This window comes from Dipodomys ordii, unplaced genomic scaffold, assembly GCF_000151885.1.
Source record: "Dipodomys ordii isolate 6190 unplaced genomic scaffold, Dord_2.0 Scaffold35, whole genome shotgun sequence".
In the NCBI taxonomy this organism is placed as follows: Eukaryota; Metazoa; Chordata; class Mammalia; order Rodentia; family Heteromyidae; genus Dipodomys; species Dipodomys ordii.
Genome location: NW_012267251.1, coordinates 2,950,476 through 2,965,396, shown reverse-complemented (window position 1 = coordinate 2,965,396; position 14,921 = coordinate 2,950,476). Strand labels below are relative to the sequence as shown.

General features: G+C 35.0%; 1 protein-coding gene across 5 annotated transcripts in view; it reads right to left on the bottom strand.

Moving 5' to 3' along the window:
* Positions 1 to 14,921, bottom strand: part of Cep170 (centrosomal protein 170kDa) — an 82,822-nt gene that overhangs the window by 57,090 nt on the left and 10,811 nt on the right. For all 5 annotated transcript variants that reach the window (XM_013017431.1, XM_013017433.1, XM_013017434.1 and 2 more), the window contains exons 3-6: positions 10,231 to 10,309; positions 5,597 to 5,655; positions 5,346 to 5,508; positions 3,351 to 3,485 (exon numbers count right to left, since the gene is read on the bottom strand). In XM_013017431.1, the coding sequence (XP_012872885.1) occupies positions 3,351 to 3,485; positions 5,346 to 5,508; positions 5,597 to 5,655; positions 10,231 to 10,309 (436 nt within the window). The remainder of the gene's footprint in view (positions 1 to 3,350; positions 3,486 to 5,345; positions 5,509 to 5,596; positions 5,656 to 10,230; positions 10,310 to 14,921) is intronic.

Sequence of the window (14,921 nt, the reverse complement as noted above, 5' to 3'; positions counted from 1 at the left end):
TGTGGAGAGATTCTTTTCTTAGTCCCCTCTCAAAAAAGTACTAGAAATGTGGTCCTCTTCTAAGTGTCTACTATAAAAATTATTACATATTATGATAGAACTCTTTCTTAGAACACTGAGAACATATTCTGTGATTTCTGAATTTACCAATCATTTCAACACAAATTTTGTTTATGCCAAAGTAAACATATACTATTTGCTTATATGAATATTTTATTACTAATCTTAATTATTTAGATTAAAAATTACTTGGTATCTGGTTATGCCAGAATTAACTGTGTACATTGTATTCAAAGGAGATCAGTTGGTGATAATCTGTTTATGTTCTTCATATTCACAGGTATTTCATGACTGTGTAACTTTCCAGGAGTACTTGTAATACACATTATCCACTGTAAATGGCTATTGTTCTGTGCTAAAATAAAATGCTAAATCAATTCAAGGCAACAAAAACTGATTATTATGACGTACTCTGCTTAAGTCACCATACTAGCCTTGTTGAATACCTTTAATTAAATACTGTTAAGCTCCTTTTGGCAAAAAGGGAAGTACAAACTGAATGTTTATAAATTTAGTTTCATTTGTTCAAAATTAATGTAAAGGAAATATGCTATGTTCAATTATGTGCCTTTACAAAACATACTTGACATTTAAAGTCCTTAATTGTAACCTAAATGAATGCTGAGAATCAGAAAGTAGAAGAAAAACTGCAGCTATGTAAGCTGAGGGTACATTTTCTGTAGTAGGATTCAAAATATGAACATAATTTTTGGACTTCATTGCTCTAATGTAAATATTTGCTTTTAATATTTTTAGGTTATATGGTTATATATTTTTAGGACATTATGGATGTAGACCCACAAAGGTGACAAAAATGATTTTGTAATAAACACTCTTATTGTTTTTAGACTGTTCACCTTTTTATAGTGACATAGTAAATACAGTTTTTAAATTCTAAAAATATCAATAACCAAGAAAGAAATCACCTTATTTTTCCTGAGGGGTGAAATCAAAACCAGGGTCTCCTACATGCTGAACAATTATTTATTACTTCACACCTCCAACCAAAAACTCATTTCTTGTTTTTATTGAGAGTATCCTTGAAGGTTTTTTTGTTTTGTTTTGGTCAGTTGTGGGGCTTGAACTCTGGGCCTGACTGCTGTCCCTCAGCTCTTCAGCTCAAGGCTAGCATGCTACCACTTGAGCTACAGCTCCACTTCCCATTTTCTGGTTGTTAAGTGGAGATAAGAGTCTCATGGACTTTGCTGCCCATGCTGGCTTTGAACAGTGATCCTCAGATCTTAGCCTCCTGAGTAGCTAGGATTACAGGCGTGAACCGCCAGCACCTGGCTGTAGTATGTTTTTAAAGCAGTAATTTATATTTCATGTGAAGCACTTAAATTCTTAAAAAACATTGTAATTACAAAATGATCAAAGGTAAACATTTAAAAATCCTACTCTATAATATCTGCTGACTTCAAAAATTATTTCAAGTCAATAAACTTTCTCCTCCATTCTTAATTTAAAAAAAACTGCAAATGATATATTTACATGATCAGATCAATATAAAGAAGCAAATAAGACATACTCAACAACCATTAGTCAGCTGAATTTGACCACTTTAAAGCTTTTTAACACAAGACAAATCAGTTAATTCCTTAATACTCAAGACATTTACAAGTTTATTTTCTTTTTTCTTTTTTTGTTGGTCGTTGGGCTTGAACTCTGGGCCTGGGTGCTGTCCCTCAGCTCTTCAGCTCAAGGCAAGTGCTCTACTATTTGAGCCACAGTGCTACTTCCACTTTTCTGGTGGTTTATTGGAGATAAGAGTTTCAAGGACTTTCCTGCTCAGGCTGGCTTTGAACCGCAAGCCTCAGATCTCAGCCTCCTGAGTAGCTAGGATTACAGGTATGAGCCACCAGCACCCGGCTGACAATTAGTTTTAAGAGAGCTTTTGATCATTGGAAGAAATGACAATGTACACTGCAACAAACTGCCAAGCATTTAAAAATTTAGAAAATACTGTTAAATACTACACAAATTGAAAAACATCCGTTTTTGGAGTCTAAAGTTTTTGCACCTTCTGAATTGTATCCTTTTGAATTAATTAATTTTATGCGCATGTTTGTATGTATGTGAGTTTATGTGTTTATGAGAGTAATATGTCACTGAAATTTTAACTGCTTGTTAAGAGATTGGATCTGGAGCCTTGAACCTGAGTTCAAATCCCAGCACCATTGTTTACTAGTTGGGTGACTTTGGTAAGTAAATGAACATTACTGTGCTTTAGTTTTTTTTAATCTATAAAATGGACACAAATAACATTACTATTTTTTGGTAAGTGTTATGAGGATCAAATATACAGATGTCACTTAGAAGAGAGTGTCTACATAAACTAAGTGTCACTGACGTGTAAGCTAAGTGATGGTTTTGTCTCTATACTGTACTGCTTTATCATTCCAGTTTGATGTCTTTTTCTCTCTTCTCTACTACTCCCCCTCTTTTGATTGATGGGCCTGGGCACTGTCTCTGAATTCTTCTTATACAAGGATAGCACACTACCACTTTGAATTACAACTCCACTCCCAGATTTTAGGTGGTTAATTAGAGAAAGAGTATCATAGTTTTTTATGCCTGAGCTGACTTCAAACCACAAAATACGATCCTCAAATCTCAGCCTCCTGAGTGAGGCTGAGGGCCAAGAGGGCCCAGCATGTAGTTTGATGTCTTTTTAATATCCTTACATGGCAGACAATTGTTACTTCCACAATATTTTCTGGAAAACTGATATTCTGGTTTTTGAATATTTAATCACTCCACTAACAGATTCCCAGTTTACTCATCTTAACATTAATCTGACCCAGAACATTATTCACTCTGGCTGCCAAGCTCAGTAATCATGTTGCTATCATACTCTAACAAACTTAAGACACTCAGGTTTTAAAGAAATTTTCATTACATATCACATTTTTGTACATAGTAGAAATAATTTACGTTACATTGAGTATGTGCTTCTGGAAAACACAGGAGTCATTTGTACCTATTTCTGTCAAATTCATTTTATCCAGGTTTTATTCAACATAAAAATATCCAACTGTATAATTAATCTGTAAGTTTTAATGATTTCATACACTGGAAAAAACTTTAAATGAAAGCACTGTACGAAGATATTGAAAAGACTTCATAAGAAAGAAATTTCTATTAAAATAACAAGCAATTAAAACATTCATTAAGTTTTAAAATCAAGTAACAGAGTAGATCACCTCTTTCAGAAGTAGACAGATTTTTTTATGAGACTATAACGCTTCCTAAAATATTCACTGAATGACAACCATTGAGATCTTTTTTACCTGATGGCCCGGTTTCATGACTTTTCTCTTCAGACTTGCCACTAGACTTGAAAGCTCTCTGTTCATCCACTTCATCATCACCCCACCAAGATGGCTGCCCATATAATGGAGTGCCACGGGGCACAGCAGAAACATCTGGAAGGTGAAAAAAAAATGTGTCTAAAGTAGATGAAACAACAACATACTTTTTTACATAAGACTACAAATTGTTCAGTTGATTAAAAGTTCTCTACATTGAACGAAAACTCAGAAGATTTTTGTTATTTATATGGTTAAGAGTTCTTAGCATATAAAGTACATAACTGAGCCATTTATAAGCCCATTCAACTTGAAAGTATAGACAGAAGTGTCTTCAGCAGTGTTAAAACTAGGCAATTAGCTAGGAAAGAATGAAACCAGTCATCAGAATTGTCATTAGTGGTAAATGCTAAAGGTGAAACTAAAATATATTACTTTCTAAAATTTATAAAGCGCGAATTTACACTAGCTTTTAATACTTTTTTTATAGTTCCTGCAACTGTAATTAATTTGATAACATTTTGATGATGCAAAAATCATCAGATTTAAAACTTTTTCTTACATGACAAAACAGGAAAATTACAGAGCAATTTCTTTGATAAATCCAGATGCAAAAATTCTCAACAAAATACTTGCAAACCAAATTCAACACATTGAAAAGATTGTAATATACCATGAAAAAAAGTTCCTTTTAATTTCAATTATGAAAATTATGAAAAATGCAAACAGAATATACTGATTTCCTTCTAATATTTAAAATTATTTCTCCTAAATAAGAATATTAAGCATAACTGCATACAATTGCAACAATTATGTTTTCTTTGATTTTGGGTTATGAGGTTTGAAATCAGTCGTTTGACCCATGCCCCTTAGACCTTTTCTCCATTTTTTTTTTTTTTTTGTCAGTTGTGGGGCTTTAACTCTGGGCCTGGGTGCTGTCCCTCACCTCTTCAGCTCAAGGTTAGCGCTCTACCACTCTGAGCCACACCACCACTTCCGGTTTTCTGGTGGTTTATTTGAGATAAGAGTCTCATGGCCTTTCCTACCTGAGCTGGCTCTGAACTGCGATCCTCAGATCTCAGCCTTCTGAGTAGCTAAGATTACAGGTGTGAAGATTACAGGTGTGAGCCACAGGTGCCTGGCTATGTTTAGTTTTTTATTTTATTTTTTTTGTCGGTTGTGGGGCCTTCACTCTGGGGCCTGAGTACTCTCCCTAGCTCTTCAGCTGAAGGGTGGCGCTCTACTTCTTAAGCCACAGCACCATTTCCGGCTTTTTCTGCTTATGTGGTGCTGAGGAATCGAACCCAGGGCCTCATGCATGCAAGGTAAGCACTCTACCACTGACACACCTTCCCAGCCCCCCATGTTTAATTTTTTTGGATTTCTATCCTGGAGGCTGGTCTCAGACTATACTCATGTCTCTTAGGTATCTTGGATGAACCACAATGCCTAACTTGTTGATTGAGATGGGGTCTTGCTCACTTTTTGTCTGTGCTTACCTTAAACCACCATTCTATTTATCTCTATACTTCCTGGGATTACAGGCATGAGCTACCATACCTGGCTGTGCTTTATAATGCTTAATAATGAAATCATCAGCTGCATTAAGATACACTGTGGAAGCCGGGTACTGATGGCTCACTCCTGTAATCCTAGGTTGAGATCTGAGGATCACTGTTCAAAGACAGCCCGGGCAGGAAAGTCCATGAGACTCTTATCTCCAATAAACCACTCAGAAAACCAGAAAAAGTGCTGTGTGTCTAGTAGAAGTGCTAGCCTTGAGTGAAGAGCTGAGGGACAGCACCCAGGCCCAGAGTTCAAGCCCCATGACAAAAAAAAACACTGTGAAATCATCATTTTTATATGTGTACATTTTTATATGTACACAGCAAGCTGTTTTTGTTTTTTTTTTTTTGAGAACTAATGTAATTTCTTCCAAGTCAAGTATAGTAAGGTGTTTTTGGGAAATGGGCTTACCTGTGGATTTCTCCTCAGCCTTCAAGGCCTCTGTGGCTTTGTGTGGCACTTCTGAAGCAGCATCTGCAACCTTTGCATCCACACTTTTGGCACTTGCAGATTTTGACAATTCTGATTCTGAAGATTTCTGAGACAATTGAAGCTGAATAGTAAACTTCTCATGCTAGGAAACATTTAAAAATTGAAGTGATACATCGTGAATGAAAGCAAGCCCGCAAATGCTTTGTCCATGAAAGAAGGGTGAGTTTTACCTTAAGAGCTTCCTCAGGGACCCTCAGCTCTCCTCGAACTACAGTGAAAAGATTTGTATGTAAACGGGGCTAAGGAAGAATAGAACTCTGAAATCTTGGTAACCAGCTTCAACCTAATTTAAAAGACTGCCTTAGTTCAAGGACTAGCCACAGTGGAATATGAATAGAAAATGTTGAACATACTTACAAATATAAAAATTTCATCTTAAGTACTTTAAAAATCCCTAGAGCAAGTATTTCTAAACTTTAGGTAATATTGGCTTTTAAAAAACAAATAAGGAATTAATGAGAGCTCAAACATATTTTAATTTTTGTAAAATGACCCGTTTATGATGAAGAAAAAGCACTGAGAATCAAGTTTTATTGATGAAAATATAAGTCTGCCTTAAGTGATTACTCAACAGCAAATCCTGAAGGAATTTAATTACTCAGATTTTCATGCATTTGGATAAAAATAAAGTTCATTTTACAAGTACAAAAGAAATGCTCTAACTAAAGTCTTATGACAACCACTACTCCTTTCAACCATGTACTGTAAACCAGGGTCACATTACATTATCAACAACAGATTCCATACAGATTAGAACACAGTACTAGCTATGAATGCCCTCATTATCATGCCCCAAGAATAATGCCTCTGTACATTTAAAAGATTTACTAATGATCTTATTCCCCCTCATTACTTCACCTGTAAGGAAAGGACCTTTAAACCATGCACTACAATCCATTCTTCTGTATTAATTTATAATACTCATCTATCGCTTCTAGGGTAGAAAATTAATTAGCATGACTAATTGGGGGTAAAGGCAACGTCCAAAACATAATAGAAGCAGTAAACTTACTAACACAACTGTTTAGAATTGTGATGAACTTTGGAGAATGTCTAATCAAATCCATTAACTTTTGTTCTTGTTTTACTTTAGATAAAGATTTGGGTACAGGAGAGAGAGTAGCTAATACAAGCATCTAGTTACAGAATCCAGCCCAGGGCTTTCCTATCACTTCATATCGCTCCTAATAGCTTTGAAATACTAAAACTTTCCTTTTCTGCTAAGTACATACACTGTCCTATATCTGCTGGTATCTATAGAACACACACCTCATAACTAAAAAATAAGTAACTATTAGCAATATTTTACCCCCAAGACTCTTAAATTGTCTGGAAAATATTCACAGCATTTCTACCTTTTTAATGGAAATAATAGCATTAAGAAATTGTAGGGATTTGCTCTCGATAGGAAACGTAAGTAATTCTAGTATTTTGTAAGGACTTCCTGGGCTTCAGGTTTACCTCTTGGTAATGTGTGAAGGTTATTATTTAGGGCTAGTCTGGGCTGTCCTGAGATTTAGATGGGTTTTAGGTCAGAGAGGAACTGAGAGGGCCCATGCCTCTTAGTTCAAATACTTTAATTCTAAAAAGTTGCTTGAAGGTGGACATAAGACTACCTCAAGAGTTCTTGTGTATGTCATCAATTTATCTGTGAACTTCACATACCTACAGGATTTGGAGAATATCCAAGCCCAGGCTTCCTTCAAAGCTTATGGTGCAGCTCTAAGTTATTAAAGAGTTATTTTTAATTTGCTAATCAATAAAAATTTGATAAACTAAGCACAATTACTCATGTCAATAAATTACAAAAGCTTAAAAATTTATTATTAAAAATAATACTTAGGCCCAATTAACATTTATGGAGTGTTTGCTCTCAAACAGAATGTACATCCTTTTCACATAGCATTTATCTAGACCAAATTCTGTGCTATGGAAAAACAGCAATAAATTCAAAAGGATTTGAGATAGATTTTAGAATATATAACTTAGTAGTTCTGTTCACTGACTAAAAGAGAATTAAAAATCAATAACAGATCTCTGCAAAACTCTTCAAATATTTGGAATGAACTTATATAACTCAAAGAAGAGATCAAAAGGTTAATTAGAAAGCATACAGAACAGAAAAACAGCATTTAGGAGGAATTCTATAGCACTGAACACATGTATAACAAAAGGAGGTCTCATCTGAATGATGCCAATTACTAACTAAAAAAAAAAAAGGAAACAGAGACACCAGAATGCAATTTAGAAAGTAGAATGCTGCTGTTGCTAGTAGCTCATGCCTATAAGCCTAGCTACTCAGGGAGCTGAGAAGCTAGCCTAGGCAAAAAAGTCCCTGAGACTCTTTATCTCTAACTACCAGAAAACCAGAAGTGGAGCTGTGGCTGAAAGTGGTAGAGGCTCAACACTCACTGTACAACCCTGAGAAAGTTGTCTGGTATGAAACATTTGCCTTAAGACAATTTTAGATAAGACATAGACATAGTAGACATAGACATAGTTGTATTAGGAAAAATCTGCTAGTTTACTATATTACTGTGCAATATATATATAAATTATAAAGTATAAATTATTTCTTAAATTTTTTCTCCTTTTTTTCTGAGATGTCCTTAGCTTCTATCTTCGGGCTCAAGTAATCCTCCAGAGACTAGGATTAGAGACAGGTGTATAGTACAGTACCCATTTTATAGATTCTTCTTGAATTTGTATTCTAAATTAATTTCTTTCCAGTTTTATTTAAATCTGTTTTAATATTCTCATATATTTTAAAATATCTATATAAAAATTAAGGAGGTATAGAAATACAAAATATATTTGCATTTGATTGTCTGATAAAACTTATTCTGGTTGAAAATAAAGACTTACATACTAACATTCTTTAATGTGTATTCTTTTGTATTGCCTTTTATCAGTTATACAAGGGAGGAACATATTGTTACATTTCTACATGCTAAATGCATACTCTTACGTAAAACATACATACATGTGTATGTGTGTGCTGGGAGTGGGGCTTGAACTCAGGGCCATGAGCTCTTGCTGAGCTTTTTCGATTATAGTTGGTGCTGTACCACTTGCGCCATGCCTCCAGCTCTGAGATGTGTGTCTTGGATTTTTCTGCCTTGAAATTGATCCTTAGATCTTAACCTCCTGAGGAGCTAGGATTATAGGCATGAACCACTGGTGCCTAGTGGTATGTGTATTTTAAAGATTTTAAATAATCAACTGATAAATAGTTAAGGGGTTGATATTTAGATATTCATTTGGGTTTTCAAGAATAAATTTAAGATGTGCTACAAAATTTTTTCTAAGTTTACATTTAAATTTTAAATTTCACAATTTTTAAGTGTTAGTATTCTTTAAGTGCATTCACTGAGCACCACTACTTTAGAGAACACTACAAATTTCTCTATTAGTGATAAAATCCACCCAAACTGCCAATGTTCAATGCATTTTCTTTTACTACCGAAATCCAAAAATACACAGCAATTAGAAAGAGTTAAGTGGGTGTCCATGGCTCATACCTCTTATCCTAGCTACTCAGGAAGCTGAGATCTGAGGATTGCAGTTCTAGGCTACACTGACAGGAAAGTCTGTGAGACTTTTATTGCCACTTAACCATCAAAAAGGTAGAAGTTGATCTGTGGCTCAAGTTGTAGAGTGCTAGCCCTGAGCACACAAACTCAGGGGCAGTACCCATGCCCTGAGTTCAAGCCACAGAACCAGCATATTGTAGAGCACCTATATTTTAATCACATATAAATAAGTCCTTTGTACAAAGATTTCTGCCTTGTACAAATAGGAATGTTTTGATTCTTCTTCAATTATATTCCTTCCTACTACTGGAGCTTGTTTAAGCTACCCTATATAGAATAATACAATCCTGTCTCTATTTAGCTATTAAGACTGAAAAAAATATTTTTTGGGGAGGAGGGTAGAGGAAACTGGGATTTGAAGTCAGATTCTTGCAGTTGTTAGGCAGGTACCTTATAATTTTGAGCCACAACTCTAGCCTTTTTGGCTTTATTGTTCAGGAAGGGTCTCATATTTTTTCTAAAGTCAGCCTCAGGCTGTTATCCTACCACCTTCACTTTCCCGCATAACTTGAGGGACAAATATGGACCCATATTACCACACCAGGCTTACTGATTGAGGGTTCTTGTTAACTGTTTACCTGGGCTTGCAGTGAACCATAAGCTTTCTGATCTGCCTTCCAAGGAGCTGAGATTACAAACAGCAGGCCTATCTTTAAACAATAGAAATTCAAATACACACTAAACATCCAGAGTATTGTTATTAGAAGGCACATGATGCTGAAAGTTTGAATTAAATAGGTAACATAGATGTAATACCTAAAGGAGTTAGAGTAAGGGGAACAGTTGGAAGGAAAGGTAGGTTGAAATTCTTACATTCTCTCCAGGAGGTTGATGTGTATCACTGTAAACTACCTGAGAAGAATTCCTGAGCTGAGCAAAAATGAAATGTTCTCCAGGCCCTTTCTTCAGTTACATTCTTTGGTACACAAATTATATGTGTAACAGTACTGCAGGGAGACTGTTGGTAAGACTACACAAAGAGTAAGAGAAGAAATCTAGCCGAGTCTATCAATTTTTCAATAATTATTTTTAGGAATAGACATAGTAACTAAAAAATATTTCTGAATATGTATTATTTTAACATGGGAAGGGATCCAAGAAACAAATTTCTAATATATTTTAATAATTCTTCTATCTCAAAATGTTAATTTATACCAGAGCAAATATTTTTGAATACATTTTAATAAATGAACAAAATCACATAAGGATATCATATCCAAATCTCAGCTTATCTTCAAGCTTCAAAGTGATATAAGTCTGTTCTGGAATCCTTACATCATTCACAAAAGTCTGCAATTAGAAAAGATGTTAGGTTACATATGATGTATAATTTCGCACATTCCATGCAATCAAATTCTCAAACCTCATACATGTCACATATTGTATACATATACATATGGTGGCCAACACAGCTTGTGCATCTATCCTCAGATGCACTATGTATCCTACAGCATGATATATTATTCTATAGCAATCCTTTCTCAGTATTACTGACAGCAAACAAAGAACATGGTGCTGCCAAGATGAATATAGGCTCTTAGCACCATTCTGAAAATGATGCCAAGAAAGCTCCTACTCTGAAGCTGACAAACTGTAAAGAGAGAAATATTTAACTCTTAATATATCAAGCTTTACTGATTGCAACTGTAGCATTTAAGGAACACTATATTTGTGAGGATTGATATTTCATCACTTTTATTTTTAACATTATCCCAAAGAATAAAAAAAAACACTTAAGAAAAAAAAATTTCTTCCGTGTGCTGGTGGCTCAAACCTGTAATCCTAGCTACTCCAGCCTGGGCAGGAAAGACCATGAGACTCCTATCTCTAATAAACCACTAGAAAACCAGAAGTGGCGCTGTAGCTCAAGTGGTACAGTGCTCGCCTTGAGCTGAAGGGCTGAGGGACAGCGCCCAGGCCCAGAGTTCAAGCCCCATGACTGACGAAAAAAGAAAAATAAAATTTCTATGTTACAACTGCTAGATAGTGTCTCTGGATAATTTTATGAATCTAAGATACATTATGGAATTTTAGTGAAGTAATGTTTTCTATATTTTGAAAATCTGCTGGTTTATAAACATTTTAATTGTTTCATCTTTATTCAGTTATTTCTAACAATGCAAAAAATTACTTAAATAGTAATTACTTAAGATACTTAAATAGTAAGACAAAAAAATAGCAGAATCACCTTATACAGTAGTCATTATTCAACAGTATACTGCAAACCGTAAAATAAACTATGAACACTATTTAAATTTTCTAGTGGGAACAAATGAAGACAATGAGGAATAAAGTTAGTTTTAATAAAATACTTTTAATTTAACCCAGTATATTCCAAAAGTGTGCCATTTCAATAAACAATAAAGAAAAATCATCAAGATTTTTATATGCATGTGTATATAAAAATATATATACCCAGGTGTCAGTGGCTCATGCTTGCAATCCTAGCTACTCAGGAGGCTGAGACCTGAGGATCACAGTTTAAAGCCAGCCTGGGCAGGAAAGTCCGTGAGATTCTTTATCTCAATTAACCTCCAGAAAACCAGAAGTGGCACTGTGGCTCAAGTAGAGTGCTAGCCTTGAGCTGAAGAGCTCAGGGACAGAGCCCAGGCCTAGTTCAAGCCCCATGACTGACTAAATAAATAATATATGAATTATTTTTATTTTGGTACTAAGTCTTTGAAATTTTGTCTAGTCACATTTCAAGTACTCAATAGCGAGCCACATGGCTCATGGCTACTATAAAGAGAAGCACAGACCTCAGGGAATATGCCACAGTGAAACAAGTCATCATTTTATCATCCTTCAGTTTTCTTATTGCAAGGCCTAAAATACTACATGAGCTTTCCAAGAAGACATAAAAGACATCTGGCACTACTATCTTTGTGAGTTTTTTTTTTATGCTAAACTATCAAAGAGCACTAAGGAAAATTCAGAATTTCTGATTTAATGTCCATAAAGTAAAGAGAACAGGCAGAAAGATTTCTCATTTATAAAAAATATAACAAGACACAGATGGCACCATTCTATAGACTAAGATACAAAGATAAATGATACCATGAGAAAAATTATGAGGCCTTCAGGCCTTCAGAAAAAAAATGATCATATGTTAACTTTCTTTAACCCAAGAATCAGTGAAAATAGAATGTTTCTAAGGACAAAAAGAAAACAAGGTATATTCATCCAGTTATATATTCAATAAGAATCATACAATATTTTCTAATAAGAATCTGATTTTGTATTTTAAAAGAAATGTTTCCAGTATTTTTTTCTGAGTGTGTTCTGATATTTCTGTGGTACAGTTTGTAAGTCAACAAATGCTCAAAGCCAACTGTCTACTGCAAGGTGACTTAAGAGGAAAACTAATAATGTATATACAAAATGATGCAGAAATGAAATTATGAGATTTATCCATCTTCTACTTGTTTATAAATCTAAAAATAGAGTTTTCAAGAACAAAATAATTAAAACATAAAATGATTTGCTTTGAAAAATGAGTTAAATGAGTTAAAAAGCTATTAAAATTTTTAAAAAGCTAGTTGACCGTATCAGAACAAAAATAAACAAAAATAGTAATTTATAGCCAACTAGAGATGTACCTGACTCTTGGAACCAGCCAGTATTTAGCAAGTGGCAGTACATCACAGGTAAATGTATCCTACTTGGTAAGCAGTTGACTGCCTTCAAGTAACACTACTGTCCATTGAGTGCCTTTGAAAACTAGGAAAGTACAGAATAAAAACTTGCTTACCATACCTAAGCAAAATTTCAGATTGTTTTTATTCTTTCTGTATGCTTACTTCTATAAATTATTTGTGAAAAAACTTGAAGTATATGTGAAATTAAAAGATTCTCTGGACACAGATAAATGGTAAAAGGTGATGATTATTTCTGCTTGCATTCTGAGAGGTAAAAACTAGAATTCATTAGAAGAACACTAGAGCAAATGTGGAAATCATTTAAAGATTTTCTTTGGTAAATTGAAACTTTCCTTCCTTGTAAATTCCATTTCTCCATTCTACTTAATTTCAGAACACATGGAGAGCTTGTTTGGAAAAATTCCCCGTGGTGAGGAAGGTTAGAGGGCCTCCAGTGCTGAATAATAAAGTACATGAAAGGACTATACTATTATGGTCATATTCTCAAATTTCTATGCACAATTAGCTCCTTGTAATATGTCATAATAATAGTTCCTAGGTCTACAAAAGAAATTGGCTTGAACTCTGGGCCTGAGCACTGTACCTCAGCTCTTCAGCTCAAGGCGAGCACTCTACCACTTGAGCCACAGTGCACTTCTGGTTTTCTGGTGGTTTATTGGAGATAAGGTCTCATGGATTTTCCTGCCTGAGCTGGCTTTGAACCTTGATCCTCAGATCTCAGCTTCCTGAGTAGCTAAGATTATAGGCGTGAGCCACCAGTGCCTGGCTGAAATTGGTAATCTTAATTCCAATCACAGACATATAGAAACAGTTAATTACTTCTAAATCACAATTCAATCTGATTCAGAAATTATCTTTTTTTTTTTGGTCAGTCCTAGGGCTTGAACTCAAGGGTCTGAGCGCTGTCTCTGAGCTTCTTTTGCTCAAGGCTAGTGTTCTACCATTTGAACCATGGTGCCACTGCCAGCTTTTTCTGAGTAGTTTATTGGAGTTAAAAGTTACACAGACTTTCCTGCTTGGGCTGACTTTGAACTGTGATCCTCAGATTTCAGCTTTCTGAGTAGTTAGGATTACAGGTATGAGCCACGGGTGCCTGGTTTCAAAAGTAATCTTAAATCACAACTTTCCAACATACTGTATAGAGAGGTTGAAATGTGGAGCTGAGAGGGTGGCTCAGTGGTAGAGTGCTTGCCTTGCATGCATGAGGCCCTGGGTTCTATTCCTCAGCACCACATAAGCAGAAGAAAAAAAAAAAAAGCTGGAGAGGTTGAAATGTGAATGCTTCTGGGACTTATAAACTCCAAATCAGATTCATTTCTAAAATAAGCATGTCAGAGTGTTTTAAAGTTATGGTTTGTTGTTGTTGTTGTTGTTGTGTTTTTGTTTTTGTCAGTCATGGGGCTTGAACTCAGAGCTTGGGTGCTATCCCCAAGCTTTTACACTCAAAGTTAGAGCTCTACTACTTTGAGCCACAGCACCACTTCCAGTTTTCTAGAGGGTAATTGGAGATAAAGAGTCTCAAGGACTTTCCTGCCCCAGCTGGCCTCAAACCATAATAATCTTCATATATATCTCAGTCTCCAGAGTAGCTTATAATCACAAGCATGAGCCACTGGTGCTGGCTTAAAGTTATATTCTTAAGTTTATCAAAATACAGTATAATTACAAAACAGAAAAGCCCAGGAAAACAAAAGCATAAATACATTAATTCATTGATTTCTGTATGCAGAAGATAAACAAGTAGGTACCTAATTAAGAGGAATTTGGAGTCAATTTTATTTAGATCTATCTCATAGTCAATCAAAAATACATTTACTCAAAAGGCCTAAAATGACTATCAGACCCATTTAAAATTTGATTGCTCAACTCTCTTAAATATAAAGCATCCATAGGGTGACTTTATGTACCAGCCACTTTTCAGAGATCATGGAACAATTTTTAACATGCTATTATGACAGAAATATTCCCTAAAGTTTAAAAAGAGCTAGGAAATAAGCCAGACAAAATTTCAGCTCACAAACATGTAAGTCAAAACATCTGGGAGAAAATCTCCTGCAGGTCTAAAATTATAAAAGGAAGAGAGAAATTTTTAAATAGCAACAGGGAAAAAGTAATTCTAGTAAACCAAGTAAGAAACATGCTAAGCCTGGCGCTGGTGGCTCACACCTGTAATCCTAGCTACTCAGGAGGCTGAGATCTGAGGATCATGGTTCAAAGCCAGCCCAGGCAGGAAACTCCATGAG